The following is an 18,754-nucleotide window of genomic DNA, read 5'->3' on the forward strand; positions in this document are numbered from 1 at the left end:
GCCAATTATAAAACTTTTCCCTGTGTGACTATCCAGTTGACTCCCTTCATTTCAGCGACACTTGATAAAACACACAAGGGACATTTTCTAGGGGGGGGAGGGCATGTGTCATCCAGCATCACTGAAATGCGACAAGTCGACTCAGTGGACATACTGACCCATTCAAAAGGCATTTTGCATGAGCAAGCCAGCTTCTTATTGTTGGAGCTCTCCATATTCTTTATGAGACCTTTAGCATTCAAACCTGCAAGTCCTGATCCACTGCAGGCAAACAGGAGTTTTGCCTGGGAGAAGACTGCAGGATCTTGCCTTTGTTTTAATTCATCATTTTATATAACAAAATTTTTTTTTTTTTAAAGACCTTGCTTTGTAGCCACCGAATGCTCCTCTGAACCTGGGAGACAGTGACTGGTGTCCCTGTAAATCAGTTTAGTACATCAGAAGAGGAGCCTTCCTGAAGTGTGCAGCACAGTAGCTATCAAAATATTTTGGCTAAGTGATATAAAGCACACAAAGAATGTCTTGTTACCAGGATATAAAGGTTTCCATTGATACGTTCTTCCATTATACACATGGGAGTTAAACGATGAACACTGTTCCTCCCGAAAGCTCCTTCCGTTAGGCGGGCACTCCTAGAAGGGGATACATTAATATCCTGATGAAAACAAAATGCAGGAGAGGTTTCTGGCACATCTCAACTGACTGCTTCCACAATTAGCAGTTCATGGTTTGTCCTGTAGCCTGGCTCTACCTAGCTCTGAAAAGGCCTGGGACAGCTGGAGGATGAGCACCTTCTGGAAGACAGCTCATCTCTTTCTCCTCCACCAGCAGCCTCAGCTGACACATGGCAGAACCGGGATTCGGGGGTCTGCCGGGGGGCTGAGGGTGGGCATCACCCCTTGACAGCTCTTGCTCCATGGCGCCCAGCACGAGGCCAAGGAGGAGGGTGGGATCCAAGTCAGCATGTCTCCAAACTGTGTCTATCCCGGTGGGGTGCACTGGAGAAGCAACCACAGCCACAGCTGCAGCTACGTGGGATGGCGATTTGGGTTCTGTTCCTCGTTCTTCTGCAGGTTTATTCAATGAATGAGAACAAATCGCTTCATCTTTCTGTGCTTTGCTACCCTACCCATCTACTGAGTAACAATAATGCTCGCCTATCCCAGGGGCTTGTTGTGGACATGCTCCAATGCTACGGCGATGGGAGCCATTGAAAAGCCTTTGAATAAAAGCAGTTACTCTTTTGTTGGGTTGGTCTGGGAAGGGCATGTGGCAAGATGAACGCCAGTCATTTTCCACTCTTGTGAGCTATCCAGAATGGCAGATGGATGGGAGGGGGAGGCAGATCACAAGTCAAAAGACATCATTTTTTAATATTTGTAATGCAAAAAAAAAAAGAGTATTCTTACTTGTACTTTGCAGAGCTGGTATCTTTTGGATGTCCCAGTGCAGGTTTTATTAGCAAGCCCACTCACAGACTTCCTTCTGAACAAAGAAATGATGCTTAGAAATGGGGTTAGACTCTCTTGGAAAATAATACCTACATTGCCTGTTTTCATAGGTGCTCCCATATCCAATAGCAATGTCTTCTAGAATTAAGGTATCATCCTATTGAAGTCCATGGCAAAAGCAGAAGGCAGGGTAGATTTGCACCTTGTAGATTCAATAAATTGTATGTAGATAGAGAGCTAGAGAGACAGAGACAAGCTTCTGAGAGCTGGAGCTCACTTCATCAGATGTTGTGGGAAGATTTAGTTAGTCTATAAAGTACTAATCTACCCTGCCTTCTGCTTGACTAAAGACTAACGCGGCTACCCATGTCTCTCCACTCACGGCAAAAGCCCCATTTACTTCAGTTATCATCAGCATTTGCAAATCCCATTAATGTAATATCTGCAAGCGCCAACCAGGGATCAGAGGCTCACTGTGCAAGGCGCTGTACAAACACTTACTAAAAAGACAGACTGCTCTTGCCCCATGGGCAGTCTAGAGTGATCAAAGCAGCTTCAGGACTTCCTTAATAGTTCTCAATTAAAACTGTTAAGTTAAAGTTCAAGGCACCATGGGAAGTATTTTTAATTACTCCCTTCAAGTTTGCACGGTGGTTCAGCATGTAGCTCCAGATGTACGCAGTTCTGGAGGATACACTTTCGTCAAATGCAAGTTTATTAGTCTCCTACAGGGTGCAATTCCACAAGCCCATGGGATAACGGAGAACAGATAAAGGTGATCGAAGGGTCTTTTGGGGCATTAAAATCTGTGAACTTGGTGGCTTAGAGAGGGATGAGTTGACAGTGTCCAGTCAACTCCCAGAGGACAAATGATAAATAATTGTTTTAAGGGGCAATGACCAAAGTTTTGGCTGGCTGCACATGTAGACATGCCAGAGGCTCACTGAAGGGGCAGAAACACCCTGGGAGGTGGTCCGTCCTGGGCTGGGGGAAGCACTTGGAAGCTGGGTCTATGGTTTGGTGATCTCCCTTCTCCAGGGATTGCAAGTCAGCTCCTCCTATCAGTGCTGCTTCTACTGTGGTGCAAGCTACTACGCCACGTCCACCTCTCACCTACAAAAACTAAGGTCCACAGATTGCACTGTGGTTGCCTGACCCCAGTTGTCTTTTCCTGCCTAGTGCAAGGGGCTGGACCCGACGATCTTGCAAGGTCCCTTCCAGCCCCTGACAATCTATGACTCTATGAGCAAGAGCAGAATGGTGGTTTGCCTAACATCCTCAAGCACAGGGCCCTTCAGCATGCAGGCGTCACTCAATTATTCTCACAGTACCTCTGCCGGAGGCAATGCCTCTCCTGGGACTTGACTCCTCCCCCACAGGTCCTAGTGCACGCCGTCCATTTGGTCCACTCCCCCCACCAATACGCAGTGACATCTGCTCCTTCTTCAAGGCTGTTGGACGTCTGTGCATTATCCTATTTGCAAGACCGGGCATTCATGTTCAGAAGAGAAGAGGTGTTAAACCTTCACACTGCAGGGATAGCTCGACTAGGACTGCTACTCTCGGGCATACTAGGTCCCACGTGTGCAAACTGCACTCCCACATGCCAAACTAGGGAGGTACGAATGAGAGGAAATATATGGGTCCTTGGGGAAGGGCATCATTTCTCCAAGAGGGCAGCAGGAACAGCTGCCGTTAGAAGCTCATGCTCCAACTGGGGTTTTTCTATAGTGCCCATCACCACAGCATCCAAGCCTAGAGGTAGCAGTAGCTGCAGCCTGCTGCATCTCTCCCCATAATGGACCCATGAACCAGTGAATCTTTGCAGTTCACAGTTCTACTATCCACACCCTTGCCAACCCCTCAAATATCCCACTTTCCACGGCCGTTCACTGAACCACAGCACATGGGCATAAGAAGTCCCTCTCTGTGGTTCCTGTAGGTCTAAACTGCTATACACAGAAGACAGGCATCCTTTCCCCACTGTGTTTGGGGGTAGAGTTGTGCCAATGCTGAAATCCCCATTTTGCAGGACATTCTACATTTCTGAAATTTGCTTTTGTTGCAAATCAACACGTGGAATTTCCTGTTAAGCAAAACTTGGCATTTTGCGGTCAACCAAATCATTTCATGTTGATTCCACCTGGTTTGTTTTATGCTATCATTTAGACTGTGATCAAAAAATATTATTTTAGAAATGAAAATGCTGCTTAGAAACAAACAAACAAAAAAATCATTGAGAAATATTTTTGGTAAGGTCAAGCGGGAAAATGTTAACCTCTGGGGAAAGATTTGCTTTGGTCACTTCTCCAAATGAAACGGCCTCAACCTTGACGTGGTTGTACAGCGTGCTTCAATTTTGCCAAATCAGCATCTTCTCATAGACAGCTCTTCTGTCAGAAACACGTTTTGAACATATTCCACCCCCACGGCGGTGGATGCTCCCCTTCAGGCTTTACTCAGCCAAAATGCCCCTTCAATTCAAAATGGGAGCTTTGACAATGCAAGGAGCACAGGGAGGGCTCAGTCCTCAAACCTCGCAGATAAAGGTGCACCGTGTGCAATAGATATTATCTATGCAATGGATATTTGAAATGCTGCCTTCCAAAACCAAGGCCAAACCTTAGCCTGACTTCCATGAATGCATGCTCTTGTCACAGCTGGATAGTTTGACAAACCTAACTCTCTCTCTCTCTCAGACACACCGCTCTTGACGGGAGGAAGGAATTACGGCATCTATGTGTGATCTGCCCTTGTTGTGCTGCAGCTGGTAGTGGGTGCCAGTGTGATGCACATGTAATGCATTAATGAGTATGTCACACACATCCCTCGGGGCCAAAACACAGAGGATATAAGTTGGCAAAGCCCATTGTCAGAGCCTTGGCTCTTCGGATCCAGCAGCACCAACCTGAGGTCCCCAGCTCAGCCCTCCATGTGTTGGCCAAGGGACACCACTCACACACACTGCTCCTGCCTGAAGCAGCAATAAAGGTCTCCTGAGCTATCCTGCCCCATCTCATCCTGGCTCCAGGATCTCACCATTTTCTCCTGTACCCCTGTGTTCCTCCTACATGCTGGCTAGGAGCATTTCTCCATAAACCATCTCTGTGGGGCCAAGTGGTTGGGTTGTTTTTTTATATAGGGTTCATTATTTCCCCACCCCATGTTCTCTCTCCACCACAGGCCTCTATACATTTAGTGTTTCTTGGGAAAGACTCAAGCAGCTGTCCACGAATGGGGGAGAACGTGCCATCCCAGCTAACGAACCTGCAGAATTTTATCCCGTTTTACCTCCATACAGTGACTAACATGAGCTCTCTCTTAGCAAATTGCAGCACGCAAAAGGAAAGCCTAGCACTGGAAAGACGAATATGCATATTAGACCAAGTGCCTCCGCTTAAAGCTCCTACGGCATGATGTCAAAATACGGCACTTGTGTTTGAGTGGGTGGATACCTGCGCTCGGTGGGACATGCCTGTTTCTACGGGGGAGCTCACAGACCAGGCCAACAGGTAAGCCTGGAGCTATCCTTTCAGCTCCAGCATGTTACCTGCTGAGTTACCTCTTAGGAACAGGACCTGGACTACAGGGAAAACCTATCCAAACGGGGCATCCTTCCTGAAATAAGCACAGCGTAGCTGTATGAACGAGGAGCGCAAGGTCACTCACCGAGCTGATACACTTACCTGCGCTATCACAAAAGCAATGTTTCCTACGAAGAACACGATGGCAAGGGTCTCCTTCAGGTGAGAGCCTTCACTGACAAAGATGCTGCTCCAACTCCATTTAACGATCTTCATTCTAGAAAGCAACAGGCCAAACATCATGCCATTCAAAGCATCTGTCCAAATTCACGACGAGCTTATTTTTAGAGAAACGGTCCATGCTATAGTCTCAAGGCCCCTCTTTTCTAGAGTCCTTTGGAAGACACAGAGGGTACGCCGTACATACCCTGTTTCACTGGATATCACAAAGAACACAATGCTTTGCATCCATAAAACGACAGGGCTCATTAATTATTACGAGGCCCTGAGCCTGCACTTTTATTTCGTCAATGGAAATGTTGCCATTGGCTTTAATAAGTATTGGACCGTACCCTAATGATGGATAAATGTCACTAGCAAGAGTCCATTGTCCTCAGGACCTCTCCCAGATAAGATAGTCTGATGGGTTTTTAGAAGACTAAAATCACTCTCTAGTCTCAATTCATTACAGCCAAAGAAAACTAGGGAGAAGGGGTATTCAATTAGTTCCAGTGTGTTGCAAGGGTTACGCTTGAGACACCAAACAGCATGAACTGCCCCTACATTTAAGAAGTCAGTGCCTCAGCATATCTTCCTTGCAGCACTGTTACCCAATGAATTAAAGACTTCTAAAATGATACAAGAGATCACAATTAACCATGGTGATTTTTGCTCTCATTAGGAGGTCCTCTTGGTCCATTCTAGTTCTCACCTATGAAAAGTTTGTTCCTACAGCAAAGACATCACCCAAGATTTGGAAAAAAAAATGTAAAAAGGATCACAGTTGTTAGCCTTTCATCTCCATCCGCTACATCATCTTTGGAAAGAAGTGTAAAAGCAAACCCACTGACTCAGAAGGATAGGGCTTTAAAGAAAACCAGAGCAATATAACAGTCTGTTTCAAAGAGAAGTAGGAGGACCCCCCATTGCTAAAGCCAGAGATGAGCAAGTTTCAGGAAATCAGGGTCCAAGACAATCAAAGCAGTTCATGTCTGCAAGGGGGGGAAAATCACTCTCCCAGATTAGATTATCCTTCAAAAGTAAACACACTCAGTACATCCAGAGAGCGGAGAGTTAAGTAAAACACAGGTTGCTCAGGGGAGGAGGGGAAGGGATAGTAAAATCAAGAGGTCTGGAACATAAAAGTGTCTCTTTTTCACCCCTTTAATGCTTTCCCTGGGCTTTTGTGGCACTCTGGGGAAGGTGGATTTACTGTTAACACCACCACGGATTTGGCTGATGCCTGGTTAACAGGAATCATCAGCTGGTTGCCTTATCCTTCCCCCACCCTGGCATTACCACGCCACTTGGCTTAATATCCAGAAGACAGTTTCCAAAGCTCAGAATCCACTGATTAATTGAAGCCCGGAGTTCTTGGCTGTGAGTCCCGGGGACAGGTGGCTGAGACTTGCCTTACACTTGGTTTTCATTAAGACTTCCAGACACTTCTGGTCCAGGGCCAATAAAATAACTTGCTCAGGGTTTATCCTATATTCAGTCAAAAAAAATAAAATAAAAGGTTAAAAGAAAAGCCCTACCCTAACTATCGAGGAGGTGCTGCGGGAGGAAATCCTGACCAGAAATAAAAATCCAAAGGACAACTAATTAAGCTTTGGATGGGGGTGGGGGGTGGAAAAAAATCCCATGTCTGAATGGCAAAGCAGAGAGGGAGGGAGAGCTTTAACTTTCTTCTCCTCCAGTAACGCTATCAGGTTTCAGATCCATCTCCTAAGGTACAACATGGACTCAGCAACGTCTAAGTAACCCCAAAGCGAGGAGTGAAGGTAAAGCCACCTTGTCTGAACGGACAGGGGTTGTTACTTTTCTGGCACTTCAATCATTTTGGCTTGGTCGAGGGTCAGGGGGGAAAGAAGAGGGCTGTCTTTTCTTTGCCTCTTCTAAACAATATGCCATCCATGATGCCTCCCTGCCATGAAAAGACAAGAAATAAGCCATACCTTGACAAACTGGGAAGTGCCAGCAAGGTGCAAGGGGTTAGTTTTAAGGCTGAAGATGCTCCAGACACCAGGTGCAAAAGGCTTGTGTGTGGGGGAAGAGTGAGTAGCAGCAGCAGCAACAGCAGCAGCAGAAGGAGGAGCAGGAGCTGCAGACACTCTCTCCCTCCCCGCTCGCTCGCTCCTCAAACTTCAAAGGGCGGCCAAAGAGCCTGGGCTTCCAGAGAGGAGGAGCTGCCTAGTGGCTTTCCCAAGTCGGCTTTTGTCGGTTTTATAGCTGTCAGACAGACTGTGAGGAATTCACACTTCTCACCCTGAGATGTCTCCCCCACCCCCCTCCCACAGCCAGGCTGGTGGAGGACAGGAGGTGGGGAGGAGGAAACGGCACGCATGCGTTTCTGCGCGCCGAGACAGACACACGCATACACAGAGACCCAGCAGAGCCAAGTGCTTGCCCCCGGAGTCTCGAGGGATGGAAGGCAGGCCAGGCCGGGCCGGGCAGGGCAGAGCGAGACAGCTGCCGGTCCAGCACGGGGCTCGGAGAAAGGCCTGCGGTATTCTGCAGTAGCGGTCCAGCGCAGCCGACGACGAGGCACGGGAACGCCATCTCCTCCTTTTGTCCGCGGCGGGACGGGCGGCCACGCATGCAGCCGGAGGGAAAAAGAGGGCATCTGAGGCCTTGGGAATCCGAATGCTGCCCGCTCCATCAGACGGCGCTGGGGGCCCAAAGGCGGCTCTGCGTGATCGGGCTGCTGGCCAGCATGGCTACTGAGCTGCGCTGCTCTGGCTCAGGGAGAAGGGGTCGGTCCGGCACTCAAACCACAGCCGGGAGGATCGGTGAAATGCGTGTTGTCTGGAGCCTGGCCTTTGACCTGTCCAGTTCGTGCAGGTCAAAGGTCCACCTGACCCCAGCCACCCCCGGGGCTAGCCTACTAAAGGCCCAGCAATTTCCTTAGCCAGCGGCACACGAGGGAGTGATGTGGCTAGCATCAACCTCCAGCTGCCTTTGAATCCCCAGCCCGCATGACAGGTACCCGTTTACAGTAGGGCTGCCTGGGGAAAGCTTTGGACACAAGCCCAGAGCAGGGCTCACGTACGGGCTTCTGGAGCTGGAGCAAGATATTTTAACCATTCTGCTGCCCCAGCCAGCTCGCGTAGCCCTAAGCAGGCATTCAAACTCCTGCCGTCACAGCTCCGCGGGGAATTACACTAGCACTCCCACCCACAATGAGGCACAGCCTCCAAGAAAGGATCCCAGCCCTTGTCCAAAGTCAGGTCATTTCACCCATGCAGATATAGTGACGGCCGTAAAACCCCTATTGTGTGGGCACCTTTATACCAGGATGAAAGTACTTACTACCCCCTCCCTGCAAGAAAGGGAATAATCTCTACCTGTCAAGGATCTTGTCTACATATGAGAAATTTCCCAGACTAACTACTCCACCAAGGTTTTCCTGGACAGTCTCCCCCATGTGAACATGCTACTTTGGAATACGTGCCATTTTCTTCTGGAATAATTACTCTGCTTCCAAAATGAAGCTATTATTCTGGCATAAAGTCATTTTTATTTTGGAACAGAGTGTCCATAACAGGGAGTTAGGCTTTAAAGCTACAGCAGGATGGCTATTTCACTGTAACTATGCTGGGCAATTTCCCCATGTAGATAATACCTACAGGGGCTTTATCCTGGTATAACTGTCCACACTAGGGCTTGGGTTGGTATCATTTCAACTGAAACAGTACAAAATCTATAACAGTACCAAAAAAAAAAAAAGAAAAGAAAAAGCAAACATTCACCTCCAGATATAAGGGTCCACATCTTCAAATGGATTTAAAGCGATCTACACTAGCTGAGGTTATTGGACTTAATCACACTGGAGGAAGATGCGGTCACTGGATGCATGTTGGTGAAGAATATAGATGTGCTGTTAGGTTTGTGAATGTACATGCAGAATAATCCTCATATACAATTGATTTAATAAAAAAGAAACATTAGTTTAAATATAGGCCATTGAGACAGGTTTACCCTTAGTATGATTAGCCAGCAATTTCAAACAGATTTTTCCTATCAAGCTGATTGACAACTGAAAATTATTTTTTGTTGGACATTTTGATTTTCTTTTCTATTTTTAGCCCAACTTTCCTCTAACCGTATTTAATAACAATAAGAATAACAACAATAATAATGGCGTTCAATACTGAAACTGAAAAATGAATTTGAACAAAAAAAGTTATTTTTCAACAAAAAGAATCCAGGGTTTGGTTTTCTAATTTGACCATGAAAATCCCGAAAGCTGGAAACAAAAGGAAAATTTTCTAGATATTTGCAAAAAAAAATCTTTTTTTTTTAAATGGAGTTGGTCTAATAAAAGGTATCACCTCTACCACCAGTCCAGATTGCTTTTGCCTCTAGACCAATACGGCTACAACGTGGATACCTGACCCATGGAAGGAGAGACTCTTGGGGGGAGGATGGAGATTACTTTGAAATAACCAAAACATTTTAATTTTGAAAATCGTGGAATACAATTGAGCCTGGGAGCCCTGGCTTCCAAATGTCAAGACTCCTGACCCAGTTCTAGCTGCCAAGGCCTTCAAGGTCCTGGGTCCCCATTAGCCCTGATGGACTGACAGGGTGGTGAGAACCTTGAAGCCCTGGGAGTCATAGGTGTGCTAGGAGCCTTGCAAATTAGGATCTGGGATTTTAACAATCCCAGCTCCAGCAGGGAGCTTCAGTGCTCTAAAAACCCTGAGTCCATATAGAAAGCCCAAAGCCACAGCCTGAGCAGTCTACCAGGTGAGCCGATAGGAAACCAAGAGAGCTTTCAATACCGATGTTTCATCAGAAGTTCGTCAAAACCACTACATTTTCATGAAATAGCTAGGTTTTAGTGAAGCAGCATTTTTCTTGAAAAGTCCTGTTTCATCAGAAAATCCACAACCAGCTCTACCTGCAGTTGGCCATTTACATAAATCATGGGTGAGAATAAGCCACACGTGGCCCAATATTGCACCTGCTGAAGTCAATGAGCGTGGTGCCGTTACTTCAATGAAAGCAGTAGGGGGCTGATAAATGAGAGTTATGGTTAAAAAAAATACTGGGCTGATAAACCAGAGTTATGGTTAAAAAAAAGTCATTGGGAAAGAGAATCACAACACGCAACCCCTGACCCAGATTCAAAAGTTGCAAATGTCTTTACAACAGGCCAACTCAGAGTAACTCCGACGCGGTTATTAGAAATTGGCACGGGTCTACTGACGTCAGTGATTAATGGCACACCTGCCCCAAAACCCAGCCCATATAATGGGCTATGTCTGCTGGCATTTTTGGTCAGGTATGTCATTAATCACCGACACGATCTCAGATGACAGGTTGTGCATCTCCCAGCTTTGGCAGAAGCACTAGAAATTATTTGCAGATGTTATTTACCACTGGAGAGGTTGCAGTGAATACGCTGCTCTAATTGAGACAAGATGCACCTGTATGGAGCTCTAAGACAGACTTTCTGATGCAGAGACAATGTCAGCGGTTATAGTCTGTGCTCAGGAAAAACACTGGGTTGTTAGCTCTGGAGCAGGGACCCCCAACTTACCACCTGAGGCTCTGTGCAGAAACAGTCAAAGACCATTTTTATTTGTCCACGCACTGGGTATATTTTTCCTAGAGCGACGCATGTCCCATCTCTACCAGCACTACCCAATATACTGTCATTTTCTTCTTTTGAATGGGAGCATCTTTGCTGCAAGTCCCTCGGGGTGCACAGGTTGATGTGGCTCGGTGGCTGTGACTCCTGGGTCCCTGGAGAATTCAATCTCTGCGGCCCATGAACAAGCACAAAACGGACAGTAGCCGTACAAGGTTTCTCTGCTCCCATCTGACATACCGCAGTTCAGTTTTAGGAAAGTTCCTGTGTCCCTTAGCAGATGCACCCACTGCCTGGGGTTTCCCTGGGCCTGAGAGACACCAGATATAAATCATTTAGCAAAGCCACCAAGCAGTCAGAGCCCTTTTGCTCATGCTGTAGAGACTCGTAGCCTTAGCTCCCAAAGGCTCAGGTTGATCTCCTGTAGTGATTGAAGAGGCCGCTGGCGACACACTCACAACCTTGACTTTGGGAGGATACACCGGGATGTTTAAGGCTGCCTGCCTCTCTCCTTCCTTCCAGCTTATGCCCGACACGTCCCCATTTTTTTATTCACCTCCTTTTCCAAGGCAGTCAGCATGGTGCACCTGTGTCAGGTGTTTCCCTTCTGGCACTGTCTACAAGGCACGGCGCTGTCAATGCGACGTCACGTCTCTGCGGTGACACAAGCCTGTCAGTCATATTAATAGGGGCATTCATCCTCCCCGCAGCCTTGGGGGGCAGTTCTTAAATTGTGTATTATACAGCCTGTCGGCATTTCCACTCAAAAACAGCACTGTGCAGAATTAACATGCAAATACAGGGCAAGACAGACGCTAAGAAACAGTCTCCTAGCCAGCCCGGTGAGAGCATAAGACTTGCTTGTCTTGCTGCAGAGCTGCCAGCAGAGGCAGGGAATTGGAAAATGCCTCGATTGAAACACGTTCACCGAGATTTTGGACTGAGACTTTTCTGTTCTCACCAAACGCTGAGGCCGCTCGGCAAAGGGCAAAAGGTGCTTAGCATTTCCAAGGGCTGGGCTTTTAGATGTGGGTACTGGTACACATACACAAACTCCACGTCCTGCAAGAGATGAGTGATGCTACTCAGGGGGATAAGGTGTCCAATATGTGGAAAGGGGCAGAATCCAGCCCTTGGCCTGGTATTCACCGTGACTTTAGCATACAGACCAGCCTACCCCGCAGTGAAGCAAGCTCCCGTGTTTTAACTGATTAATGCAGAGTAAGAGCAGACACACAGACAGCTGGTCCGCACTCAATCTCTGACCCCCTTTTAACGAACTGGAATTAATTCCCTGGCCCCTACCCTAAATGTCTGGGTGCCTCTGGGAAATGGGATAATCGTTATCTTTCCCACCTTGACACCATACTCTTATTCGTGATGCTTGCAATGTGCTTAGCCAAACGGAGGAAGCCAGAGCCCCCAAGCTGCTATCATCATCAACCTCTTATTAAAAATACCTCTAAGGAGATCCAAAGCTGCAAGCTGGCCACAGTGATCCCAGGTACCGCCGTGTCCACATATTTCCATTGGCTTCGAAAGCTCCTTTTCTACTAAAAATTTTTTTGTGTGGGGTTTACCTGCTCTCACAACTAACCCAAAACCTGGAGAAGCATCCTTGGGAATCCAGGCTGTCTTATTGCTACCAAGGTGAAAAAAGTTACCAATCTTTTTTCTTAATGAACACTTGGCTGTTTTGCGCTATCACTTTAAGAATTGAAGCTATGAAGTATAGCCAACCCCAAAGTTTCAAAAACTCATGACTCAGACTCTCCAAAAGCATGACATTGGTTTCTCTGCCTTCTGGGTTTGGAGCTTTTAGGAGTCGCCAGCTATTTTCTTCAAGCTGGAGGAAGAGAAATGCACTTTAAAAAAAAGTGGAAGCTAAACATCTCAAGTAAGGCCAGGACTCCGGGAGATGGAGATTTAGGGAAAGCACTACTTGGAGATGAACAATAAAAGAGACTGACAGCCCTGCATGTGCCAGCTTGGATTACCTCTCTGCCTTGCAAACCTACAGACTCTTCAGTCTCAAGAAACCACATGATTGAGATGAGTTGTTAATTATTATAAGCAATGTCGTCACACCTGAAGGTCCTAGTCAGGAACCAAGGCCCTGCTTGGTGTCTAGGCAGGGTCCTACAAGCCGCCAAACACCTCAATAGTGACCAGAGCTTTATATTCCCTTTATGCATGCTCCACAGTGGAGAAATGGAGGAGCGCGGAGGCTAAGCAGCTTCCCCGAGGTCACGCAGCAAAGCCCGGTCACCAACTGGCCTGTCCCCTGGCAGTGAAAAGCTCAGTCTGCTTCTCACCAGGAATTACCAACAACCAGTAATTATATTTCCTTACTCCTCCCCTCCAGGGTCAGCCACGGCGCTTGGACAGCATCCTCGGATGCTACATTCAGGGTGGGATCCAAGGAGTGCGCAGGGTCATAGTCAGAGCCCAGCTCCCATACAGCCTGGGAGCCCAGATGGAAGAAATAACGGCACAAGAAATCCCTTCTCTGCTGGGCTGGGGAGAGGGCGTAGCTGTGCCCTGGACCCCAGCATAAGATCCTGCATTATGGTTTGCCTTTGACACCTAGGCACCTTTCTTTACAACACCATGTATTCCCAGCAGGATAAATGAGTCTCCGCAGAGCTCCTTGCTACTATGACTTGAGTTCTTGCAGCCCTTGACCTCCGCGGCTTAGAGCCTGTTTGGACATCTCCACCCTGCCCTGCAGCCTGGAGGGTAAACACATCCCGAGGGAGGCAGATGCATGGAAACATCTGCATTTTCTTGGGTGGGGGGGCATTATTTCCCCCCTCCTCTGGCTTATTTCAAGGAGCCCACATCAGACCTCCTCTGGCTTATTTCAAGGAGCCCACATCAAAGCTGCCACGTCCACATCCTAACGCAGGGACTTGCACCATACTGTGGTCACCGAGCCTAAAGGAGAGAAAGAAGGATGCTTTGTCAGGGCATGGGGAACGCTTTCTTTCAGAGGATCCTGCCTGTTCCCATGACACCAGCCTCTGCCTGCTTATCTCCCACTCTCAATTGCTATTTCCAGCCTCTTTCTTTTTATAGCTTTTCCTTTTGTGCTCAGAGCAGTGCACAACTGAGCAGTTAGGACTGGACGCCAGGAAAGGAAGCCGGGAGGAGGATGACCACCCAAAGGAGCTGCAGCATCCGGAAGGGTACAAACAGCGGAAACCTGGTGACGAGAAAAGATATCCTCGGCTAACATGAGTAACTGGGATGAACACCGAGGTCTTCATTGGTTAACCTCAGCCCTGCTTTGCACAGCACCAAAGGGACACTGTCAAGGTATTAAAGTAACCCACAAGAACTTAATGATGGGATAGGAAAGATAGCCCTAGGATCTATTTATTGGTATGGCCAATGCACTTTGACTAAAAATGCAACTAAAAGCAAGAACTGAGACTTTCCATGAGGCTAATAACAAACACCGCTTTCCTGGCCCCTGCCAGCTCCCTCCGGGCAGCCTGGAGGGATGTGTGAAGATGTGCATGCATGAGAAAAAGTGCAGAGAGGAAGGACAGAAAATGCAGGCAACCATAGCTGATAGCACACGATGTGTAGACAAGTGAGCACGCAGGCAGGACCATGACAAGGTGCAGGTGTGAAAGAGAAGCAGGTGAAGGTGCCTGGAAGCAGCCCTGTTGCAGAAGCACAGAGTGCCATGTAGGTGAATTTTCCTCCTGAGGAGAGAGTGGTGCAAGGCAAGGCTGTGAGACAAAGCACAAGTGACAAGGAAGTGGGGGAGAGAAGTTGAATGCAGGTGAAAGGAGACAGGAAGGCATGCACAAGCAACGGGGAGAGCCCTCGTGGCAGGAGTGCATGCCACGTGCCCCATTAGCCGGCACCCAAACAGCTCTCCATCAGCCACAGCCAGAAAAGTGTCAGAGCGCAAAACCAACATCATTTGCATAAGAGCATTGGAAATGCACCTTTTCATATGGATTCACAGTTTCCAGCGGAGAGGCAGCCAACTTCCCTGAGCCCAGACTTCCCTCTGTTTTTGCAGACTTGAGCCTCCCAAACAATACACCACACATGGTAAAATTAGCACCATGTTAAATCATGCCCTGGGGCTGCCCACAGAGTGCAGGAGCAAACGTTACCTATCAGCCACGGTGAGCTGTCACCTGGACCACTGTCAAGGGTTGCTCTTCGGTTGAGTAAGGTTAACTATCACAGGGAAGACAAGACCCCATCAAAGAGGCACAGCCCTGGCTGCCAACCCCGGTGCCATAAGCAACATCCCCCTCTGCCAGGAGTAAACAGGGGGTAAGAGAGGCCTAACACCTTTGCAGCCCGGCACTGACTTGCTCCATACCATTGGCCAAGTGGCCCTGCCTCTAAAATGGGGCTAATAAGCCTTAGCTCACAACAGGTGTTGGAAAGAACGGACGTGCCAACGTACATAGAGCATTTTTAAAGATGATGTGGGCTAGATCGATGCCAAGGATCTGTAATACTCAGTCAGAGGGACTTGACTCCCTGCCCTACCTGAGCTTGGTCAATCAAAGAGCATCCTAGGGGGCTCTAAACTCACGTTCATGTTCCTCTTCTATTCCAGGCATCCGGTGTCACTCAGAGCAGCCTCAGGGTCTACAACACAGGTCCTCCAGTAGTTGAGGACAGCCAGCATTCCCATGCCACGTTGACTATGGCTTTTGTGCCAGGCAGTGCGAAGGGTGCTGGTTGTAGCCATGTCGGTCTAAGGACATAGGCAGACACGGCTCTTTGAGTAAACCTGATATCTTTTATTAGACCAATTAAAAGAATTGGAAAAATTCTTCTTTGCAAGCTTTCCAGTACAAACACCCTTCTTCAGGCAGAGGAACCGGCTGCAATGGTTTTGTGCTCTTCCTGAACGGGATACTTCTCCCTGCAGAGAAAGCATCTGCAGTTGTGTTGTGCAGGGAGAAGTATCCCCTCTTCTGGGATGGGATACTTCAATCCCCTCCAGGAAGAGCACAACACAACTGCAGATGCTTCCTCTGCCTGAAGAAGGGTTGTTTGTACCCAAAAGCTAGCAAAGAAGAATTTTCCCAACGATTTTAGTTGGTCTTATAAAAGATATCACATTTACCCAAACAACTTTGTCAGGCAGTGCAAAGGACACTCCTACCTTCAGGCTTTTGGCCTTTGCAAGGTCTGGAGTCCCCCAGCTCTAGGTACAAGGAGCTCATGTCCCCTGCACAAGAAGTGGTGCAGATAGGCTCAGAGCAATGGGTTCCTTTAGAGCAACAGTGGCTGCTGCTTTGTGAGGAGTGAGGTCTACAGGTGGGGATGGGGAACATGTAGGCACTATAATTAACAGATTAACTCCTGGGGCTGCCAGACAGCTTTGGAGCTAGTGCAAGTGAGAGATTAATAGCTGAGGAAGGCTATGTGAAACTATTAACACCCTTCCCAACCCAGTCCTGGCCTCACTTAGGCCCCTCCACCAATACACCACAACTCTTCCTTTCCAAATGCTCCCCTGCTTTAGCAGCTCTTCTCTCCCATCCAGCTGTTCCCATTCACCTCACTTCCAAATCCCCACACATCTGGGACACCACACCTCTTTCTTCCCACACCCGTTCTTTCCTGAGCCTGGCTGTCAAAGATACAGAGCGACAGCCAAACCACGGGGCAGGCTTGTGAATAAAGTAGGTCCATTATTAAGGTGTCGTATGCCACTTATACAGGGTATTTCCATTTAATGAGGTTTACCTGCGGGGGCCGGTATCAAGAACCCTTTGTCTGAACGACAGACCGCTTTTGTGATTGCCGGAGGGGGGAGGAAATAAACTCTCCCCTGAACGAATTGCCACTGTTATAATAGGCACTGATGGGGTGAGGGAGAAGGGGATATGGAAAAAGATCTGTGCCTAAGAGAGGGAAAGAAGGCTACCTGCAAGGACTGTGCATAATAGGCTTATTCAGTAAGTCAAAAAAGTGTAAAGGGGCAGGTATTCAGTGAAAGCTACCCAGAGCAAGGCAGAGCGTGGAGGGTGTTAAGTAGCAATTTATTCCACTAATAAAAAAAAAGGGGGGACACAGGTGCATTGGCAGAGCAGTGCAAGCAAAGCCTGCAAGAGCAGGCATCAAGGTTAATCAGCTCACAGTTGTGCCGGCCAAGGGGCTTTTTGAGTGTATTTCAGGCACACCTGTTGGCTTGTGTATTCCTCAAGGTCATTCCTCCGTGCACACGGGTATATGCACAGACTGATTTTTTTCTTTAAGTCCCACAGACACCTCAGGTGCTTGCACTAACCCCAAGCCATACAGAGTGACCTATACAATAGGAAAAAAAAATAATTCGATATGGTCATGTACCCTCTTCAAGGAGAGGTAGGGAGAGACGATTTTCCAATATAAGCTAGAGCCAGAAAGAAAGCTCCCACTTGGCTGATGGGCGCTGTGAAAATATTTATGATTGGCTAGGCAAATCCAATAAACCTCAATGGCTTGTTTATGAAGATACGATACACACGGGAGCAGAAGCAGCGAGAGGAAGAAGGAGCAAGTGCTCCGTTCCCCAAGGAACGGGAGGAGATTCGATTTCACTGGAACACCAAAGCTTCGCAATTCCAAGAAAACAGATGTGACAGCTGGACCCGGAGAGAGACGGGAAAGCCAGGCAACTGCCTCGCACAGACAGAAGAAAGTCTAGAGAAATTCCAAACATATCTATACATATTGCAAAATAACAGCAATTCGCTGATTAGTTGACTGGGGGGGGATACAAGAAAGAAATACGAGTGGGGTGGGAGGGAGGAAAGTCAATGAAGCAAAACAGCCTAGGAAATCAAAATATGTTTGAGCCCCTACGGGAAAGCATCTCAGCGCAAGCGCCCACGCTGCTTAATGGAGAGGAATGGTTGGCGGGTTTCTTATGGCACTGCCCATAGTAATTCCCATTGCCAAAACCACCGCGTACTGGGGAAAGGGTAGCTATTCACCCTCCGTGCATTACAGAAGAGTGCACCAAGTAGCCTGATGTTGGATATTTTCTTGGCAGGCTTCATAAGGTTGAGTAACAAGACAACTTTTCACAGCTCGATTCTGCTACACTGGGAACACTGCTAAAGCCCCAGTAGGAGCGAACACATTGCTGCCAAGCCGCTACTCTTGTGAGCCAGCCCTGCTGACTCCAGTAGGGTTTGAAGTTATTCACCAGTTTGGGCCGCAGGGTCAGTCTGGTCCGATGGAGGGTCACATCCTGGTTTTCTATGGAGGTGCCCGGACCCAGACTCCAAAACTCATGTCTCCTGAAACGTTACAGCGAAGCTCAGGGGGGAGGTGGTCCAGGACTAGAGAGTCCAGCGGAGGGCAACAAAAATGGTTCGGGGGCTGGGGACACGACTGGGGGAACTGGGTTTATTTAGTTTAGAGAAGAAGAGATTTAATAGCAGTCTTCAACTACCTGAAGGGGGCTCAAAAGGGGAAGGAGCTGGACTGTTCTCAGTGGTGGCAGAACAAGGAGCAATGGGCTCCAGTTGCAGCAAGGGAAGTTTAGGTTGGATATTAGGAAGAATTTTCTCACTAGGAGAGTAGTAAAACACTGGAGCAGGTTACCCAGAGAAGTGGTGGGAGCTCCATCCTTGGGGGTTTTCAAAACCCGGCTAGACAAAGCTTTGGCTGGGATGATGTAGTTGGGGGTGGTCCTGCTTTGAGCAGGGGGTTGGACTAGATGCGACTTCCTGAGCTCCGTTCCACCCTCACTCTCTGCAATTCTACGACTAGGCGATGGTAACACCAATAGTATCTCACAAGAGAAATGTAAAAGGACATATTTGTGTCCAACTCTATCTAATGGGTCACACCAAAATTCAGATCCCCACACCTCCAACCTGGATGGGTGTTCAAATGCTAGATGTAAGAAGGGCTCCTTTGCTGGTTTGGTCTTTGCCAGTATGAATGATTTGCAGCATGGTAGGGTCTAAAAACCACCC

General features: G+C 47.9%; 1 protein-coding gene across 6 annotated transcripts in view; it reads right to left on the reverse strand.

The window, feature by feature from the left end:
- Positions 1-18,754, reverse strand: part of ADAMTSL2 (ADAMTS like 2) — a 130,258-nt gene that overhangs the window by 36,995 nt on the left and 74,509 nt on the right. For 3 of the 6 annotated variants that reach the window (XM_006029779.2, XM_025211297.1, XM_025211296.1), the window contains exons 2-5: positions 5,138-5,252; positions 2,783-2,925; positions 1,410-1,485; positions 530-632 (exon numbers count right to left, since the gene is read on the reverse strand). In XM_006029779.2, coding sequence (XP_006029841.1) covers positions 530-632; positions 1,410-1,485; positions 2,783-2,925; positions 5,138-5,251 — 436 coding nt within the window. In that variant the 5' untranslated portion in view covers position 5,252. Of the gene's footprint in view, positions 1-529; positions 633-1,409; positions 1,486-2,782; positions 2,926-5,137; positions 5,253-7,152; positions 7,394-18,754 lie in introns of those variants that run through there. The other 3 variants (XM_025211298.1, XM_025211295.1, XM_025211299.1) reach the window with 3 other exon arrangements.

Source organism: Alligator sinensis, unplaced genomic scaffold (assembly GCF_000455745.1).
Source record: "Alligator sinensis unplaced genomic scaffold, ASM45574v1 scaffold829_1, whole genome shotgun sequence".
Lineage (NCBI taxonomy): Eukaryota > Metazoa > Chordata > Crocodylia > Alligatoridae > Alligator > Alligator sinensis.